Genomic DNA, 20,659 nt, shown 5'->3' on the forward strand with positions numbered 1-20,659 from the left:
ATCACGAGAAGCATCTCAGGGAGAAGCAGGAAGGAGCAGCTTTGCTTTCCCGCCTTGGCTAATGCCGCCATCAAATGACTGTTCTGAATATATTGCTTAAAGGGGTCAGTGGTTTTTAAACCAGAGGTAGAGAGAGTAGAAATATAAATAACTTAAACATAGAAAAAAAAAATCCCTTCTTTCAAACATGAATTCGAAAGAAGGGCTGGGGCAGATTTAAGATAAATCTTTGACAGTGTATTCGGCACGTACGACGAAATAAATATGTTAATACCTGATTTTAGGAACTGTAAAATCTGAAGGAAGCTTTGAGATCTTCACCATTTGTGGTCTGTTTGGAAATTTTTCAAAGATTCGGAGTCGCAAAGGGAGCTTCTCTTTGGTGTCTGCATTGGCTTCACTTTGCTTTAACTGAAGAAAAAAATAGAAAGAAGACGACAAGGGGGAACTTGGCATATGTGAGTCAGATACTTTGAGTTTTCGCATCAAGGAAATGATGAGTTGGTGCCTGACAGACGGTAGATGGCAGCAGAGACCCACCAAGTGCGCTCCCGTGTCCGCCGTCTACCCCCTCTCTCCCTGCGCATTCAAACTTGAACCACCCAGAAAACTAACCCCAAACTGAACCAAGCAAAAGACTAACCCAGAAAAAAAAGAGAAGAAACACATATTGTATTCCCAAGTATTCACATTAATACTAAACATTACTTTTTATTGTTTACTTGTTATCACTAGCATATACAATAACCTAACAATAATATTTGTTTTATAAATATGTGTGCTACGGCAGGAAATCGAAAGAATACAAGTAAATGAAAGTCCTAAGTAGTAATATTTGTAAAGAGGGAGAGTGTCAAGAAAATGCGTCATTTATTCTAGCAGATTAAAAAGAAAAGCTCAAAAGCTTTGATACCGACAGGAAGAGTTCTCTGTTTAGTTGGAAGGATGGATGCTTGGGAATGATTATATTATATGCCATAAAATATCTGTGTAAGAAATGACAAGCAAATGGTATCTAACTATCATCTATTTACAAGAGGGCTTTTGTATTTCTACAAATTAGGTTTCACAGAGACTGAGACTTGACGTCAGAAACTGGAATGCGTGCTGAGCTAAGGAGCCATCAAAGGGTTGGATTTGGCCAGCTCTGGCCTGAAAATTGAAGTAGTGTGCTTCCTCCCCATCTCACCCACCGTCTTCCCAATCCAAGGCTGACTTCTCTTGCCAACCTCCCTTCTTTTGGCTACTCCCTCCTCTCAGACCTCTCTGTAGAGGGGGATGAACCTCTCCCTGTCCACCCATCTCTCACGTTGCTCTCCAGCCGGCATTTCGGAACGCCGAACTTGTTCAAAGAGTCCATCACATTCAGGCAGCCTCTCTGCTGGGCTTAGGGAAGCATGTTTCGAAACCATCAGCTTCTTCTCCCTTGCTGGGTATGCTTTTACTTTATAATTACAACCTGTCTCCAGTTTGTGGAGAGATTAGCATGGGAGGTCGAGAACGTTTTTATAAGCCAGAGAGGTGACAAGTGTTCCCTCCTCCCTGAGTGAGGGCACCCACACGGGCCAGAGAGAACATGGGTGATGCATCTGGGGGAACATCCAATTTCAATACAATGTAGGATTGTCCAATTGGTTCTGAGCTCATAGTGAGGATATACGTCTTAATTCTAGTTCAGAAAACATGACTCATTTCTCATAAACTTCAGAAACTATTCTTACATTTTTGTTTTATATAACACAAATATTTTGCCATAGCCATCTGTACATCTGAGTTCATTCTGGGGCTTGTCTGTGGTTTTCTGACTGAGGTGGTGACCTCATTTAGAGAAAGGGCCACTGTTGTTCATTGCCTTCTCATCCTCTAAATGGAACACAGCGTATGCTCTCAACCATTCGATGTCCATGATGGTGACAACGATAGAGAATTAGCTCCCAAATGTGCAAAGCCAACCCGGCTAGCATTTCCATGAGATGCAGGAATTAGAAAAATGGCTCCACATGTAAGCAAATAAATTCACGAGGAAGAGACTCGTTTTCCAAAAATTTATTGGTACAACGGGTGGAAAAATATTTGTCAGTGGTAAGTAGACCACACAGAAAAAGAAAAAGCAGTTAATATGTTAAGTCAGACCAGAGAGAAGGCAATTATATAAGGCCAAAGACAGGCCGAGAAGATAGAGCAGAGACAAGGTATTTAATTCATGCATTTGCTGACTCATTTATTTATATATCAGTGCAGTCACTTATAAATCAAATCCCAGAGGCCAGATTCCGTGCGAAGTTCTAGGGATATAAAAATAACTGAGACACAGTATTTGCTCTCACGGAGCCCACATTATAAAGGATAGAGGGTTATATAAACAGATAATGACAAATATAATAGCGCTTCTAGCTGAGATCTAAACAAGGTGCTGGGAGCTCAAGGTGAGGAGCAAAGGGAGAAGTTTTAAAAAATGATGGTGCTACTTTTATTTCCAGAAACTTCTCCCAGTTTTCTGGAGGTTGGGAGTCCTAAATCAAGGTATCAGCAGCGTCATGCTCTCTCTGAAGGCTCTAGGGAAGGCTCCTTCCCTTGACTCAGCTTCTCAGCAATTCTGGTGTTTCCTGACCTATAGCAACATCGCTCTGTCCTCTTCCTGTGAAATCACAAGGCTTCTTCCCTGTGTGTTTGTGTCTATCTGAGTCCCCTTCTCTTTTCTCTTACAAACACACCAGTCATTTAAATCATGGTCCATCCTAAAGCAGTATGGTCTTAATTGATTATGTCTATAAAAATCTAATTTCCAAACAAGGTCCCATTCTGAGGCTCCAGGTGGGCATGAATTTTGGAGGGACACATACAGTAGTTGAAATTCTTGACCACTGTTTCTCTTTGCCCTGAGACTGTAAACTCTAGAATGACCAGGGTCCTTGGAGAACAAGGTCCTTGCAGGGGTTGGGTGTGTTGCCTTGTTTCATTTTCTGGGGCTGCCACAATATTGACACAAAGTAACTGAAACAAATTTACATTGAATGGATAATTATGCAAACACCGGCAGAACTAAACTCTCTGGCAAATAACTTGGAAATAAAAGAAAGGATTTTAGGTATATCCTGAAGGGTGGAGAGATAAGCAGAAAGTATCCATTTACTGACTGAATAAATTTGTTCCTGTAGAGTCTAAGTATCCCTAGATTCACAGAATAGAATAAAATTAGGCGCTGTGACATTCAGCCTGAACTTACATCGATGAACTCATAGATGTTTAGAGTAAGTTTAGACGTAAAATTAAAAAAAAATTTTTTTAACGTTTATTCATTTTTGAGAGACAAAGAGAGACAGAGTGTGAGTAGGGGAGGGGCAGAGAGAGAGGGAGACACGGAATCTGAAGCAGGCTCTAGGCTCTGAGCTGTCAGCACAGAGCCCAACTTGGAGCCCGAATTTACGGACCTTGAGCTCATGACCTGAGCCGAAGTCAGATGCCTAACTGACTCAGCCACCCAGGCGGCCTTAGACATACAATTGTATAGTATTTAATCAAATACCTTAGACTATGATGATTGACATATGTAGAGTACCAGTGTTGAAAAATAGTCACCTTGCCTGCATGTTGTTAAAATGGAACACATTTCATTCTACTTTGTATTAGTGTTACTTATACCTCCCCAAACTGTAAACTCTTCGGGGGCAAGATTCTGTTTTTCTTTTTACTTTTTAAAAATATTTTTTGGAGAGAGAGAGAAATGGTGAAAGGGGAAGAGGGGGAGAGAGAGGGAGGGGGAGAGAGAGAGAGAGAGAGAGAGAGAGAGAGAGAGAATGAATCTCAAGCAGGATCCACATTCATCGCAGAGCCCAACTCCAGGCTCCAACCCACAACGCTGGGATCATGACCTGAGCTGAAATCTAGAGTCAGACACTCAACCAGGTGAGCCATCCAGGTGCCCCAGATTCTGGTTTAAAAAAAATTTTAATGTTTATTTTATTTTTGAAAGACAGAGAGAGAGAGAGAGAGAGAAGGAGCATGAGTGTGAGTGGGGAAGGGGCAGAGAGAGAGGGAGACACAGAATCTGAAACAGGCTCCAGGCTCTGAGCTGTCAGCGTCGAGCAGGGTGCAGGGCTCAAACCCATGAACCGTGAGATCAAGACCTGAGCCAAAGTTGGACGCTCAACTGACTGAGACACCCAGGCGCTCCCAAATCATCTAATTTTTATGCCACTGCTATGAATCACCATAACCTGGACCATGTCTCCTTCCCCAGTCCATGATCTTGGCCAAGATACAAAAAGGGGAAAAAATGCAAAGAGGAAGATAGGACTGGCTTGCATGTGGAGGTTGTGCAGGGTGGGATGAAGATGAGGCAGACAGAGTAAAGAAAAGTACTGCGTTGTACTTGGAAGCCACAGTCATGATACACGATAAGCCTTTTTCACCCTTTAATCCAAATTCTGCCCTCTTCTTGAATTTGGGCACAGATTTTTCCAAGGTTAAACTTACTTTGATATAAAATCGGTGAGTAATGTGGATTACACTGAATATATGGTATAATAATTTAAGATCGTTATATTATACCACAAAAGCAGAACTTCTAACACATAGTAACTGTAATTGTAAATGTCCATCTGAAAATAATTTCAAAGATCATAACTTTTGACTGGAAGGAAGAGAATGCAGAATGCAGAGAACACAAGATTTTAGTGTTTATGTTGAAAAATCTAATGTAGGGGCGTTTGAGTGGCTCAGGTCATGATCTCATGGTTCATGAGTTCAAGCTCCGCATCGGGCTCTGTGCTGACAGCTCAGAGCCTGGAGCCTGCTTCAGATTCTGTGTCTCCCTCTTTCTCTGCCCCACCCCCACTCGCACTCTGTCTCTTTCTCTCTCTCTCAAAGTAAATTAAAAAATTGAAGAAAAGAAAAATCTAATATAACGAATGGTAACAAAGGAAAGAGTTTATAATGGCTTCGACTGAACATGATGTGGCTCACCTCACGTGGCTTAAAAAAACACATTTACAAAAAAAAAAGAAATAAGAATAAAAGAGAAAAATTCAAACCTTGAGCTTTAAAATATATAAATCATCAAAGCTCAGGGCTATTCTACGGCTCAGCACCTGTCTTGCAAAGATATCATTACACATTGGGCAGCTGAAAGCCTTTTGCTTTCCGTGTGCTTCTCAAGAGACTTGGGTGTAATCGCTCTGCATGACACATACCCTGTTCTGCCTCATCGCCTACATCTTCCATATTCCAGCCTGGGCTTTCTTCCACTAAAATATTCAAACATTATTCAGTTTTGGTTCCCTTCTAAACGCTGCAACAAATAACTGAATTGAAGGATTATGTTAAATAAAATATTTTGTAATTTTAGGTATGATTTTTCTAAAAGAAAACAACTTAAAAAGCCGACTTGGGAAAGATTCTAATTTTAAAATATAGTTCATGCGACTTTGAAAAATGTGCATAGACCTGGAGGTCAATGTCACTGAGGAGTATTTTTCTGGCAGTTGGGTATGTGAAAAACGGCTACATTATGTGCAATCTGGAGAAGGAAGTTCAGCTTCGTTATCTGAGTCAACCAGGGCCGAATTCTCTTTTCTTCTTTAGACAATGGGTTTGGCCAGTTTTTCTGGATCTATACATGATGCAGTAATTCAGAAATGAGACTCTCCCTAAAGCATAAACTATTATTTTTCAAGCAAGTTTCTCTTGCTATTTTGCATCTGTGATTTTACAACCCAAATCACACAGCTTCTGGGTTAAAACAGATGGGATATCAGGAGTAATGATCAAACATGTTAGTCTTTGTTAATATCCATGTGTCCCAGTGTTACTATAAAACCTTGATGTAAAATATAAAGAATACCCTTCACTAGGCTGTTGAGTCCAATAGAGAGTTTCTTAGAAGGGAGGACATTTTCTTTTTCTTTTCTTTTTTTTTTTGCCCTGGGCCAAGGGCCGTCAGCCACATGACTGAATATACGACAGCACTACCGTATGCTCTTAAAAATGCTTCCCTTAAAAAGTGTTTATCTCCCCCCTTTTACAAAAAATCTGGAATACATCCAGTACTTCCAAGGTCAAATTGGGGTTTTATTGATACAAACTAGACGCCTTTATTTCTTGGCTTCTGGGCCATAAAAGACACATTTTAATATGACAGCTGGCACCCCAGAATGTTCAGAGTGATTTTATAACATCAGTTGATTAATGGCACGTGGTGTTTCCTCTCTGACACCTCTCGACAGATTCAGAGGTGTTACCCCTTCATCCTCACAGCGTGTCCGTGAGGAAAACGGGGGTGAGGGTGGGGGGGGTGCGGAAGGCTGTAGAGGAGCTGGTGCACTGGGGCGTTAAGTGGCTTCTTCGGCACTTCCTGGTTCAGGAGGCCCAGCAGAGCACTTAGCAAGGACTCTTACATTTATATTGTCTTGTGCCATCCCTGAGATGTACACAGCACTGAACCCAAGATCTTCCAGGCTTTAACTGTCCTTCAGAAGGTGACTTTGTGAAGCAGTGTGAATGACACTTGCAACAAGGCAAGACGGGCAGAAATTGCTAACAAGTTAGTCAGAGGGAAAAAAAAGAAACTATTCAAAACTAGAATACCTAATTATGTCGAATGGGTAAGTTCTCCTCATCTGATGGTCCCCTGAAATCCTATTAATGGAATTAGTGATTTCTTTAAGACAGTAGTCATGAACACGGTTTGCTTTTGCATGTTTTTTCTTCTAGGGTCCAAACACCTCTACTTTACATTCTATATCTCTTGTGTTATTCAACCGAGATGCAGTTGTTTCCATTAGGAAACTTACTGAGTCATAGAAACATGTTCATTATGATAAAAAAATGCGGTTTTTTGGCTCCACTTCAGATGAAATTATATTAGAATCCTACGTAAACTAGATAGTTGGCTCTTGTGAAGAGATGAATATTCAGTAGGTAATAGGATAAAGCCCACACCAAAGGGAATTCAGAATATATACATATCCACACACATATATATTATGCTCACATAACTGTCCTCCCTGTTTTGACTTACAAAACACAGGAGAAAACACAGTCTAAGTAAAAACAGTAAAAAAAAAAAAGTGAGATGTGGATTTAAAATTTTGTTTGGTTTTATAATCCCTTAACCGCTCTGGATTTCAATGTTCTCAAATGAAAAATGAGGATCTTCCCTCCTTTATATAAATGCCAGATATATAAGTGAGATAGCATATTGCCTGTAATTTGAATTACTCAAGGGAAATGTGCTATAAAAACCAAAGCTATCACTATGCCACAGTAACTGCTACTTCTGCCTGAAAATGCTCTCATCTCAGCCAGTGGGGATAAATACACTCTCCTCTGTCCCCTCTCCTCCGTCCAGTGTGGGACCCCCTTGACGTTTTCCACGCTCCACCTTCTGCCCCTTTGATTGATTGATTTCCTCAAGACCCTTGATTTTAAAAATGAAAATGAAAAGGAAGAGTGGCCACTGTTTCCCCTGAGCCTATTCTTTTCCCTTTTCAAACCTCCTTCTCCAAAGAGTCGTCTACACTCGCTATGCATGCTGCTTACCTGCACTAACTTCCCCTCATCTTCCACCCTTGCTAGCTTGGGTGTCTCTCCAGCACCTCAGGGCTGCGCTGAGCAGCCACCAACATTTCCCACGCTGCTGAAGCCAGCGGCCACGTGGGCACCCTGGTTTTGTCTCACTGCCACTACTCACCGCCCTCTTCCCCCGCTCCCAACTGGGTTCCATCTCAGTCTTGCCCCTTGAACCCATTTTTCTTTACAGAATCTGAAAAAGAACAAAACAAAACACGCCATCGTGTTCCGGGTCCTTAAAGTAATTCAAGAATGTTCAACTGTGTATAGAAGAAATAAGAATCTTCTAAGACGGCATAAATGACCCCTCGGTGCCTTGCACTTTATACTCCAACAATAGTGGCTTGCAGGTCCCTCCCACAGTCTTACTTCATGTATTTGTGGCTCTGAACAGACTCCTCCTTCCCCCCCAGCCCCCTCCCCCGGCCCTGCTATCGCTCGCAACACACTTTCCTTCTACACTCAGTTAACTCCCTCAAAAATTATCTCCTCTAGGAAGATTTCTTAGAATAACAATAATTGGTAAATTGAAGTAGTAAACATGAGTGCTAGACTCTATGCTGAATGCCTGACATTGCTAATATAATTTAATCCAGTTTAGTCCCATGAGGTAGCTCCATGTCCTAGCATGTTACAGATGAGGAAACTGACGTCACAGGAGCTTAAGTCAGCTGCCCAAGGTCACGCGGCTGGAAGTGGTGGTACTGGACGGTGGAATCTTTCTGATTCCACAGTTTGATTTTCTAAAAACTGCTTTATCTTGCCTCACCAAAAAAACATTTTCAAGCAATAGATGGGTTTTTACGTCTGCAATTTTGTATGTTATTTCCTTAACATGGAACGTCTTCTCCCATCTTACTAACAACATTTCGGGTCATCATTTTTAGACGCATCTTCCCTACCTGGCTGCAATGTGAGTTAGATATATGTTCTCCTATGTTCCTTCTTCAACGTTAGTGTGCAGGTCTTCAGGTTGTAGCTTCCTAATCATGTGTATCTTTCCCCTACTAAGATGACACATTTTAAATTAAGGTGGCAATCTTAGTACCCCATGGCCTCACACCATATATTTACATACACAGGACAAAGATAACACAATGATAATGAGATGGACACCAAAAATGGCAGAATCAATGTTCTCCCATAAACAGGAAAAGTGGCTCCTTTGTGATATTTCTCGGCATTTTGTTACCCTTTTCTAAGGTTCTTTACAATGTGGAAGCAGCCATATTAACCAGCACAAACAAGGCTCCCAGTTTCAGAATGGGAGCCTTTCAGAATATTTACTGATTAATGATGAGGAGAAATAACAATCTCATCAGATTTCCTATTAGAAACAAAATCATAAAAAGCGTTTGGCTCCTGATGAAATGTGTGCTCTCAACTTCTTAAGATCAAAAAAGTATAATGAACTATAAATTCTATACAACATACTCATGGCATGAAGCTTCACAGATGTATGTCTCTTTGAACAAGGCCACATAGCAGCCAATTTATATTTATATGTTGTGTTATTGGACTTTACCACAGAAAATTCTTATCCCATTAAAAAAAAAACAACACATTATTTTGAAATCATTTAAAACTTACATAAGAGTTGCAAACATAGTACAGAGAGTTCCTGTGTGCCCTTGACCCAGCTTTTTCTTATGTTAGCATCTTATATAACCATAGAACATTTATCAAAACTAAGAAATTAACCTTGGTCGAATACTTTAGCTAAAGTGCAGACACTGGTTTTTGTATCAGGGTCTTTTCTGTTTCAAGATCCAATTCAGGTGCCACATTAAATTTCGTTATCATGTCTTTTTAGGCTCCTCTAGAGCATGTGACAGTTTCTCATATTTTCCTTGTTTTTAAATGACCCTGACAGCTTTAAAGAGTACTGGGCAGGTGACTTGCAGGGTGGCCCTCAGTATGGGCTTGTCCAATGCTTTCTCATGATTTGGCTGAGGTATGGATTTTGGGGGGAGAGTATCATGGAGACGCTAGGCTTATCTCATCGTATGATGGCAAGTGCCATCACTGGGGTAAGGTGTGTCTTCCAGGTTTCTTCACCGCCATGTTAACAGTGTTTCCGCTTCCTTACACTACCAGGTAGAAGCAAGTCACCAACTCCTGCCCACAGTGAAGGAGAGAAGACTTAGGCTTCATCTCCTAGGAGGGGGAAGTATCAAAGAATTTGCATTAAATTAAAAACCATCAGAATAATTTAAAAAATGAGTTCTGAAGGGAGAAACTTTGAGGTCATGCAAATATTCTATTTCTCCTTAGAGTCTCACATTGATTTTAGCATGCATCAGTAGATCTTGCTTGCCTCACTTGTAAGTGTAATGTTCTAATGGCAATTTTCTATCCCCTCATTTATTATTCTATTATCTCTATTTCTCTATATTTCCTCTATATTCACTTGGGATTATTCTGTAAGGAAGAGTTGTCACTTCTCCATTTTTAAATTCAATAATTTATTTATGCGTAAGTATGGTTTTTTGGCTGTTTATTTTATCCTTGGGTTATAATCTAGTACTGTTATTTATTTTATTGTTCAACTGTTCCTGCTTTGGTCATCGGGGGCTTTTCCAGGTGGCTTCTCTACTCTTTCAATACACCTTTTTCCTTTTTTCTCCTTTCTTTTTAAAAAGTGCTTTCTTACTTTCTGGGCTCCAGAAAATACTTAGGCCTTATCTTGTATTTTCCCCAGCTCAGCTCGAGAATCAGCCATTTCTCCAAAGAACCCTAATTTGCTTTACTGAAATGGTATTTAGAAATGAAAATCTTAGGGGTGCCTGGGTGGCTCAGTCAGTTGAGTGTCTGACTTCATCTCCTGGTCTGTGAGTTAGAGCCTCACATCGGGCTCTATGCTGACAGTTCAGAGCCTGGAGCCTGCTTCAGATTCTGTCTCTGTCTCTGTCTCTCTGTCTCTCTGTCTCTCTCTCTGTCCCTCCCTTGCTCATGCTCTGTCTGTTTCTCTCTCTCTCTCTCTGAAAAATAAACATTAGAAAAGAAATGAAAATCTTCGCACTAGGTTTACTTCTTGTTTTTGATATATCACTGCTTCCAGGCTCACTCAGAGGAAGTACGCGGATGAATATAAAACTATGTATATATACATATCTATATTTAACACCTGTGTATGGATGGATGGGTCTTATGTAACCTTAGATCATATATATGTATCCATCCATGTATCTATGTATCTGGCTACATATCTATGTATCTATCTTCTATCTTAAAATAAACTGAGCTCATGCTGATACTCCTACTACAATCTGGTACCATTGGGTTAATCCTGGCATCTCCCCTTTGCTTATTTGTAACTTCTTTCTCCAACAGTGTGACATTATTTATAGTAAATTTCCTTATTTGTTCTACATTAGTGTACATATAACTAGCATCAGTGATGGTATTTACTGCAAAATAAATACCACACTTTAAACTGGAGGCATGGAAGACACAAATTTTGCAGTCCCCACATTGGGGTCTTGAACCTCAGCCGTGTTCTGCCTCCTTAAGTGATTCTTTTTCAGGAAATAAGCATGCATTTTCCAAGTGCCATTCCTGAGTATGCTTATGGTAGATTGTAGAGTTGTTCAATTTTGCAGACTTTGATAAAAGCGGCTTATTAGATGCACTATGAAGATTCACATTAATCAACATATTTTATGCAAAGCAAAATGGAAATAAGAATAACATCAAAACCAAACAGCATGCATGTACATTTCTCATTTCCTAGAAATAACCGAAGTCACTCTTTTGTTCATATCAGAGCAAAAGATATTCAACAGTCATACGGCTGTGTGTGAGAATGCCAGGCATGCCCCATCTCCCACTGTGCCTACTATTGAGCAAGCACACAGAGTAGAATATAAGGAAAGGCCAATAATGAACTCATTAACTCTCAAGTACAGGGAAGTAGAATTATGAATAAGGAGAAAGAAGCCTGGTTGTTTTTCTTAGATAAATTCCATAACTCTCTGGCCACCTTTTATTAAAAATCATCCCAGATCGATCCAGTCTCCTACCTGATTCAAACCTTTCCCAAACCCTACAAGTGTGCCTTCATGTCTGGACCTGGGGAGGGGACAAGGTCCCTTCCCTCACTGCTCCACAGCTCCTTCTTTTGAGTCTAGCTTCTTCAGAGCAAGGGCCAAGGTGGGGGGCTAGGAGAAGAAAGGACTGTCTTAGGAAACCGGCCACATTTCAGGGTGGCCCTCTTTGTGGTTTGGTCTGGATCTAGACCTGTTGAAAGCTGATCACCTTCTGTAGGGATGACCAGCACTGTAAGCAGTCATAGACATGAAATTCTGGCCTAAAAGGAAGGAGGTTGACTAGCTGGGCCGATCAGATCTTCTCTTGTTCAGTGTTTGAACTTGAGACGGAGTGTTGATGATTTGTAACAAAACCAAAAGTCAAAACTTACAGGAAGAAAAATAGAGAGAGATTATTTGTGTTGCCCTAAGGGTAAAGTACCCTAAAGGGTAACCTAAGGGTTAAGCATTTTCTTCACGGTTCTAGCATGTCTTTTCTTTCTACTCTGTACAATCTCAATCAAATTTATAACTTCCACTATTATATCTATACAGAGAACCTCACTAGGACTGAAGAATCAAAAGGGTGAGTATTTTTGTCTGGTTTCTTCCCTGACTTACCCCCCCACTTATATGATAAGTGGGACATGTGGCTAAATGAAGATTATCTTGAACATCCATATTTGTATCTCTAGCCAGTCAGCCTTCACTCCTGAATTCTAGATGTACCCATGCAGCTGTTAGGGGTCTCCACTCAGTCTTAAACTCATCACAGTCACAACATGCCCAAGACTGAGTTGCTGATCTTTTCCCTCAAATAGGATTCTGTGCTAATGTTTCCTGGTTTGGTGGATGTTACCATCATCCATTCAAGGAGATGAACCTGAAACCAAAAGTCATCCTTGAGACTCTTCACTTATGCCCTTAAGTCCAAGCCCTCACCACATCCCTGCTGATATTACCTCCCAAATAGCTCTCCAACTTACCACTGCCTCCATCTTCAAGCCTTCTGTGGCTTCCCATGTTCTTAGGTCTAATATAAAATTCTTGGCTTCTCAAAGTGCTGCATGGTCTATGCCCTGCTTGCTTTTCTACACTCACTTTACACCACCTGACCCTGGGATTTCTGCATTTTGGTCATTCTGGTCGCTGCTGCTCATCCTTCATAACCTAGCTCAAGTGTTTCTTCCTCCTTCCTCACTGCCCTTATCCCCACATGGCTCAGAGTCTTCTATGAACTTCTCACTCAAAAAGTGTTCTTTTCTAAAGGAAGTTCATCTTAGTTTGTAAATATTTATTAATTGGTTTGGTTATTTATGTCCAATTCTTCCTTTAGACCATAAAGTCCATGAGAACAGAGAATTTAATTGTTTATTCTTGTCTCTTTAGTGCCTGGCCCAGCGTCTTGCACATAGGAGGGACTCAAAGATTTGAGGAACAAATGAACAAGCAGATGGTTAAAATGCTTTGGGAAGAATGGAAAAGTATATGGACTGAGACTCAGAACAAGGAAAAGACAGGCTGTGTAAAACTTGAGCCCAAAAGGCATCAAGGCAATGACAGCACCTCCAACGCATTCACGTTCATGTGTAGGTGCACTCAGGGCAATGCTGATTGTATCTTAACTCCTTACAGTCTTAACACAGTCTAACACAGTCCTTTTGCAATTCAATGACTGTGAGACATTCAATAAAACTGAAAACCAATTGTCATGCTTTTCCCTTAGAACCATAAAAATCTACTTTCCCGTTGCCTGGGAAAGGATCTAAAGAAAAAAATGCCGTTCACTTAAAAAAGTTTTGTTCTCTTGATTTCAGAAAGCAAATGAGATCGAGTCCCCACAGCTAAGTAGTAGGACTGGGTGTGTGGAGTTGAGGCAGAGCTGAAGGGAGAGCTTCTTCCCCAATTAGGGCATGTTTCCCCTATAAACCTTCCCATTTTTTAAAATTGAGGGGTTGTGTTGCATAGTGCTGTGGGGGAAATGTAATGAAAGTAGTTCTGAATTAGCACAATTGTAGGATGATACAACCAACCATTGGTCAATGTAAACTTGAAGAGTCTTAGGCAAGTCATTTTATGTTTGTTCAAAGACAAGAGAGACTTCAGGTAATTTATAAAAAGTCTCAAGTGCCATTGGCATGAGGCAAAGAGCAAGGTTTGTGAAAACAAATCCTCTAAAATTGATCTGGTTTGGGTTAGTCATTCATGGAATGAAAGTTTGAAAGGGCTTAAAGGAAACCCTTCTTCCAAGAGAGTCTCAAATTTATAAAACTCACTTTTTATGGGACTTATGCGAGTAAGGGTGAAGGTAAATGATCCCAAATGCTTAGAAGGCTGCTCCTGGTTGATGACAGCTGGTCTGTATCCTGAGTTGCACATGTTGCTCCCCATTGGGCCATGATCTCAGTGCCAAAAGGGGAGTACTTCCTGAGGCCAGAGAACATGGCTCTGGAGGTGGTGTCCGTTTGTGAGGGCACTGGGTGGCATAAAACAACAGAAACTTGTTGTCTTGCAGTTCTGGCAGCTGGGAGTCCAAAATCAAGGTGTCTGTGGGCTTTGTGCCCTCTGGGGGCTCTGTGGGAGGGTCTGTTCAATGTCTCTCTCTTTGCTTCTGGTAACGGTCATCAATTCTTGGTGCTCCTTAGCTTGTAAACCCCTCACAGTCTCTGCCTCTGTCATCACATGATGTTCTTGTATATCTGTCTGTCTGTCTCTTTTCCTTTTCATATAAGGACACCAGCCATGGTGGATTAGGGTTCACCCTAAGGATCTCATCTTAACTTGATTATATTTGCAAATACCTCGTTTCCAAATAAGGTCACCTTCAGAGGTATTAGGGATCAGGGCTTCAATATATCTTTTTTGGGGGACATAATTCAATGCACAACCAGAGGACATAAATTCTAACAGGTATCTCCTCTGTTTGATGCTCTGATCCCTGACTATTACCACTTTAACTCCCAAATTCAGGTTGGCTGTTTCCCTTTCTGCACTGACTTCTAGATTTCTAGGCCATATCTAATGCTGGTAATTGATACCCACAAATTTTGAGTCTCTGTTGCAACCTATTGGCTTGAGTCTTGATCTGAATCATTTCCTGCCTCCGTCACTTCATCTCTTAGAACACATCTTATTACAGTTATAAGCATGTATTAAACAAAGCCTAACAATGAAGCAATTTCAGAAATAGCAGAGCAAATCCTATATAAGATGACCTCCTGAGATTTAAATTATGGAAAATTATGGGTATTAATATGTAAATTGACAACTGAAGAGTCATTTCTGTCCAAAAGATGAAGAGTGGCTTCAAGTGGAGTTGAGTAACATCAAAGGCTTCTAGTAAATACCATTTCCCAAACCCCAGCTGCTAATGATTTGTAGTTTCTTCAGGGTATTGATCCTCTGGACCCCAGGCATCTCAGTGTTTCCTGGAGCAGCAGGAATCCTGATGTGTGAGGCCTCCAACTGCTGAGATTCTCAGCTGTTGACCTAATGTATTGTGCAAACATCACTCTCTAACATGCCACAGTAGAAAAAAGGGTGGGTAGTTCTATAATAAATAGTGGTGACATATTTAAAAACATTAAGAATCAGCCAGTAACTAGTGGTCTGTCTGGAAGCTTAGAGTATGATAAGTATGAGAAGAAAGGACTGGCAATTCATCCTCACTCCCTTAGCTGTCACTCACTGCTCATCTCTTAGAACCCAACTTCCACCCAAGTGCCTGAGCCCTACTATCATCGCCATTACTGATTGCCTTCTTACTGCTAATATTGTCACCATTTTTTCTTTTTAAAGTTTATTTATTTATTTTGAGAGAGAGACAGAGACAGAGAGAGAATGGGGGAAAGGGACAGAGAGAGAGGGAGAGAGAATTCCAAGCAGGCTCCACCATAAGATCATGACCTGAGCTTCACTGACTGAACCACCCAGGTGTCCCTACCATTTTTTCATTAAAAAAATTTTTTTAAAGTTGTGGTCAAAAATACATAACATAAAATGTACCATCTTACTCATTTGTAAGGTTACAGTTCAGCAGTGTTAAGCGCATTCACCTTGTTGTGCAAAAGATCTGTAGGACTTTTTCATCTTGCATAATTAAAACTCTATAGCCATTGATTGACAATACCCTTTGCCCCCTTCCCCTGGCTCCTTGCAGCCACCAATCCACTTTCTGTTTCTATGAACTGGTCTACTCCAGGAAACTCACAGAGGTGGAATTGTACAGTATTTATCTTTTTGTCTCTGGCTTACGTCACTGAGCATAACGTCTTCAAGGCTCATCCATGTGTAGCATGTGTCAGAATCCCCTTCCTTTTTAAGGCTGAATAATATTCCACTGTATGTATACACAACACATTGTTTTTATTCATTCATCTGCTAATAGACATTTCAGTTGCTTCCACCTCTTGGCTATTGTGAATAATGCTGCAATAAACATGGGTTTGCAAATATCTCTTCAAGACCTTGCTTTCAATTCTTTTGGGTATATGCCCAGAAGTGGTATTCCTGGATCATATCTATTTTAATTTTTTGAGGGATTCATACTGTTTTTCACAGGGGGTACCCATTCTCAGCAATAGTGCGCAAGTGTTCCAATTTCTCCATGTCCTTGTCAATGTTTTTTTTTTCTTTTCTAGTTTTTTAATAGTGGCCACCTTTTTAAAAAATATAATTTATTGTCAAATTGGTTTCCATACAACACCTAGTGCTCATCCCATCCCAGTCAAAATTGCACCAGCAGTCTTCTCAAAGCTAGAACAAACAATCCTAAAATTTGTATAGAACCACAAAAGACCCCGAATAGCTAAAGTAATATTGAAAAAGAGAAGCAAAGTGGGAGGCATCACAATACCAGACTTTAGCCTCTACTACAAAGCTGTCATCATCAAGGCAGTATGGTATTGGCACAACAACAGATACATAGACCAGTGGAATAGAAAAGAGAACCCAGAATTGGACCCACAAATGTATGGCCGACTAACCTTTGACAAAGCAGTAAAGAGTATCCAATGGAAAAGCCAGTGGCCATCTTAATGGGTGTGAGGTTGTATCTTATTGTGATTTTGATGATTACTGATGCTAGGCCATCTTTTCATATGGTTTGTAGACATTTTTATATTTTCTTTGGAGAAATTTCTATTAAAATCCTTTGCTACTTGATTTTTTGTTTGTTTGAGTTGTAAGAATTCTTTGTATATTAACCTCTTACGAAATACATGATTTGCAAATATTCTCTATCATTCCAGAGAGTGCCTTTTCACTATGTTGATTATTTCCTTTGATGCACAAATGTGTTTAAGTTTGATGTAGTCCTATTTGTCTATTTTTGCTTTTACTATGTGTACTTTTGATGTTATATCCAAGAAGTTATTGCCAGTTTCAATGACATGAAATTTTTTGGAATGTTTTTTTTCCCAAGAGTTTCATAGCTGTAGGTCTTACATTAAGTTCTTTAATCAGTTTTGAGTCAGTTTTTGTATATGGTGTACAGTAAGGGTCCAATGTGCATGTGGACATCCAGTTTTCCCAGCATCATTTGTTAATGTTGTGTGGTTTTGACACCCTTGTTGAAGATCATTTGTCCATAGACATGAAGGTTTACTTCTGGGCTCTCTTTATCCTGTTCCACTGATTACATGTCTGCCTTTATTTCAGTACCATGTTGTTTGATTACTGTAGCTTGGTGATATATTTTGAGATTAAGGAATGTGAGGCCTCAACTTAGTTTGTCTTGTTTTGGGACTTTTGAGGTTCCACACGAATTTTGGATTTTGTTTTTCTCTTTCTGCAAAAAAGTACATTGGGATTTCGATAGGATTGCTGTGGATCACTTTGGGTGCTATTAACATTTTAATAACATTAAGTCTTTCAGTCCATGAACACAGTTGTTTTTTATTTATTTGTGTCTTCTGTAATTTCTTTTAGCAATGTGTTGTCATTTTCAGTGTAGAAATCTTTTACCTCTTTCGTTAAGTTTATTCCTCAGTATTTTATTCTTCCTGATGTTATTATAAATAGGAGTGTTTTCTATGATGACAACTTTTGACATCTCTGAAGTCTTTGACATTGTTGATCATGGCCTCTTTCTTGAAACACTTTTACCTTCGGATTTGATGACAAAAACATTCTGGATTTTCCTCCTACCTCTTGGGCTGTGACTTCAAATTCATATTTCAGGCTCTTCTTCCTGGGCTTATATGATTCATTTGTTTTTCCTCAGGAACCATTCTTCCCTTGGTAAACTTAGGACTTCTATAGGCTTAAGTTACCACCTGCAAGTTGACTCTTGCTCCTCCCCAATACCTATTTCAACATCATTAGTCTACCTAAGCTTTAAATTTATCTATCCATACAAATTGTCTCAGAAATATCTCCCAGGCATCTCATGGAAAATACAACCAGTCCTTGTCCTCCAAAATAAAACAAACACAACCCCCATTTCTTCCTTCTCCTGTGCTCTCTCTCGGCACACCTTGGGCAACTTAGAAACCTGGGTGACACCAGGTGTCCTGCCTTTGCTCTTCTCTTACTTCCAACTGGTCACCAAATTCTACCCTCTGTATTTCCTCCTCCATATCCCACCACCTCTGTATGTTCCCTGGTCTCAATTTCCTTTAGTTGAGGTCACGATCACTGTCTGACTCAGGAATGGTGCTCTTACCAGTAGGTCCCTTCAGTCCATTCCCCATGCTGATGATGGAATGCAGGGAACATTATGTCACTCTTGGGCTTAAATGCCCTCAAGGTAATACCTAAACGCTCAGCACTGCTCAAGGCTTTTCACCTGCAAGTCCCTGCTTACTTTTCCAGCTTACCATTTCTCCCTCACTCAACACTTGCGAATCACAGTGAATTTCAAGTGGCCTCCAAAAAACCACTATGCTTCTTCTTGACAAAAGAAAAAGCTGGCTATTCTCTTGGCTTTGAGTGCCCTTCCTCATGCCACTTTCTCTTAACCCCCTTCATCTGGATAGGTAGGCATTACTTGACCTTCACAGTTTAGTCTATACCATACTTGGGAGACAATGACTCTGATTTCATCATCAAGATTGGGTGTGACTCTTATGTGCTTCCCAAGTCCCTCGTAGCATCTGTTTTCATGTAACCTTCTCCCACCACCTCACAAGTGACTTAAGGCAGGAACAGTATCTTGGTCATCATTATGTCCCTTGTCCTAACATAACGTTTGAAGCACAGTAGGTGAGTACTCAGACCCCAGGATTACGGAGTGAATAGATACAGTCTCTTAGCAGTAACATCCTATCTATAAAAGGGATACCTCATATAACCTTAGCCTAATGGCATTACATATTTGAATCACGCAGTCCTTCTCTCTCACCCACCTCATGCTGATTCCTGGCTCACTGTGCTATACTCTGATTATAATTTACCCTTCAGTGTATCCACCCACAGTGAGAATATGCTGATCCACAGATGTAAGCGCTTCATCCAACTCACTTTCTAGACTCACATCTCATAATGAATGAATGAACTGGCTCTCTGAGCAGGCATCATGATGTCCTTGGGCGAGGACACTGGATTAGAGTCAGAGAGCCCATGTCATTCCACCTTGGGCACTTACAACTTGTATGAACTTAGGCAAGAAATACACTTCTTTGAGTGTTACTTTCTGTCTGTAATATCCAGCATAAAGTGCAATAATTTAACATGCAGTGCCTTGCACGAGGTAGTTTTCAGTATGTGATATCTACCATCACAGCAGTTACGTCTCTCTTTTATGTTTCACAAGTTTGAATTCGCTCGTGGCCCAAAACCCAGAAGACTGAAGGCCTGACCCAGATCAGGAGACGGCAACCAGTGCTGAGCCAAATGACACACTCCCCGGTACCCTGTCTCCACCTGTCCATCCACCTACAAGGACCTCAGTATGGACACAAGGCAGACATGAGAATGAAAGCTCCCAGGTAAGGCTAATGAGAAACATGACCCCAGAGCTCACATTTTAAAGGGAATGTATTTTTTTTTAAATCACACTTTTAAGAGAGAAAAACTCCTCTACATGTCCATCCCCACGATGCTGTGGACATCACCGAAGAGCAAACATCATCAAATTTGAATCAGAATTCAAATGAGACTTGATGCAGCACTGGGGAAACAGTTTTAATTTCAGAGTTTTGAATTCAATCTAAATAGACTATCTATACTTCCCCTTTCCATGATTCTTTCCCTGAGGCTTCTCCGTGGGTTTTTTTTCCCTCATAGTTTAATGAATTTTATACTGCTTGAAAGAAAGCCCTTTATATCTGTGCTGCACTGGATTTGCAAAAATCATTAAAGCTGTGAGGAGTCTCCCCATTTTCAAAGTTTGCAAAAACCCCACCTACAATCTCCAGTGTCTTTGCTGCACTACTGAATACCAAAGTCATTGTCTCCTGGAAGTACTGTTCAGAGGACAGCATTGGGTCAAGGAGATTTTTAGCTTCTCTGCATACTGATTTGGCTTCTCAGCAGCCCAATTACACATTCATGGACAGCCCCATTTCTAGTCAATTTTCTGGTTTTATGTAGAAAATCATTATATGGCTATATCTTTATTTGTATCTATACCTGTATGTATATCTGTATCTGCATCAATGTCTATCTTTGTCTTCAGGGGTTCAGGGTGGTGAGAAGAAAAGCATGGTCTCTATTTAATTAGGTATGGGGGCTGGGGAAAGATTACTACTGTTGTATTGCTGCCAGGAATCGGTTGCATCTTATATGCAACTCACAGGGAAAGAAAAAGATGAGTTTCGCATGGAGCATCACTGGCATGATTTTTTTTAGAACATTATCTGTTTTGAAGAGTGACAAAAGAAGAGCTACCTTAGTGGCTATCGGGGCACAGCACTGGTGATACTGTGGAGAGTGGGTGTGATGGGAAGGTGAACTTACATTAGAGCCTCTCCAAATGTGTCCTCAAGGGACCCTTTTAGTATCTCGCTCTGAATTCTGTTTAAAAAAAAAAAGACTTTTTTTTTCAAAATACCTTTATTAAGCAATAAGTAATTCAATGTTTCCTCTCTTCCCTTAAAATAAGGCATATAGGGGGGCACCTG

At 40.4% G+C, this 20,659-nt stretch overlaps 1 protein-coding gene across 1 annotated transcript in view; it reads right to left on the reverse strand.

Moving 5' to 3' along the window:
* The window catches only part of NALCN (sodium leak channel, non-selective), a 293,487-nt gene that overhangs the window by 93,535 nt on the left and 179,293 nt on the right, over positions 1–20,659 (reverse strand). Inside the window, exon 15 of the mRNA XM_077753896.1 lies at positions 275–411. Coding sequence (XP_077610022.1) covers positions 275–411 — 137 coding nt within the window. The remainder of the gene's footprint in view (positions 1–274; positions 412–20,659) is intronic.

This window comes from Crocuta crocuta, unplaced genomic scaffold, assembly GCF_008692635.1.
Source record: "Crocuta crocuta isolate KB4526 unplaced genomic scaffold, BGI_CrCroc_1.0 scaffold31, whole genome shotgun sequence".
Classification (NCBI taxonomy): Eukaryota; Metazoa; Chordata; class Mammalia; order Carnivora; family Hyaenidae; genus Crocuta; species Crocuta crocuta.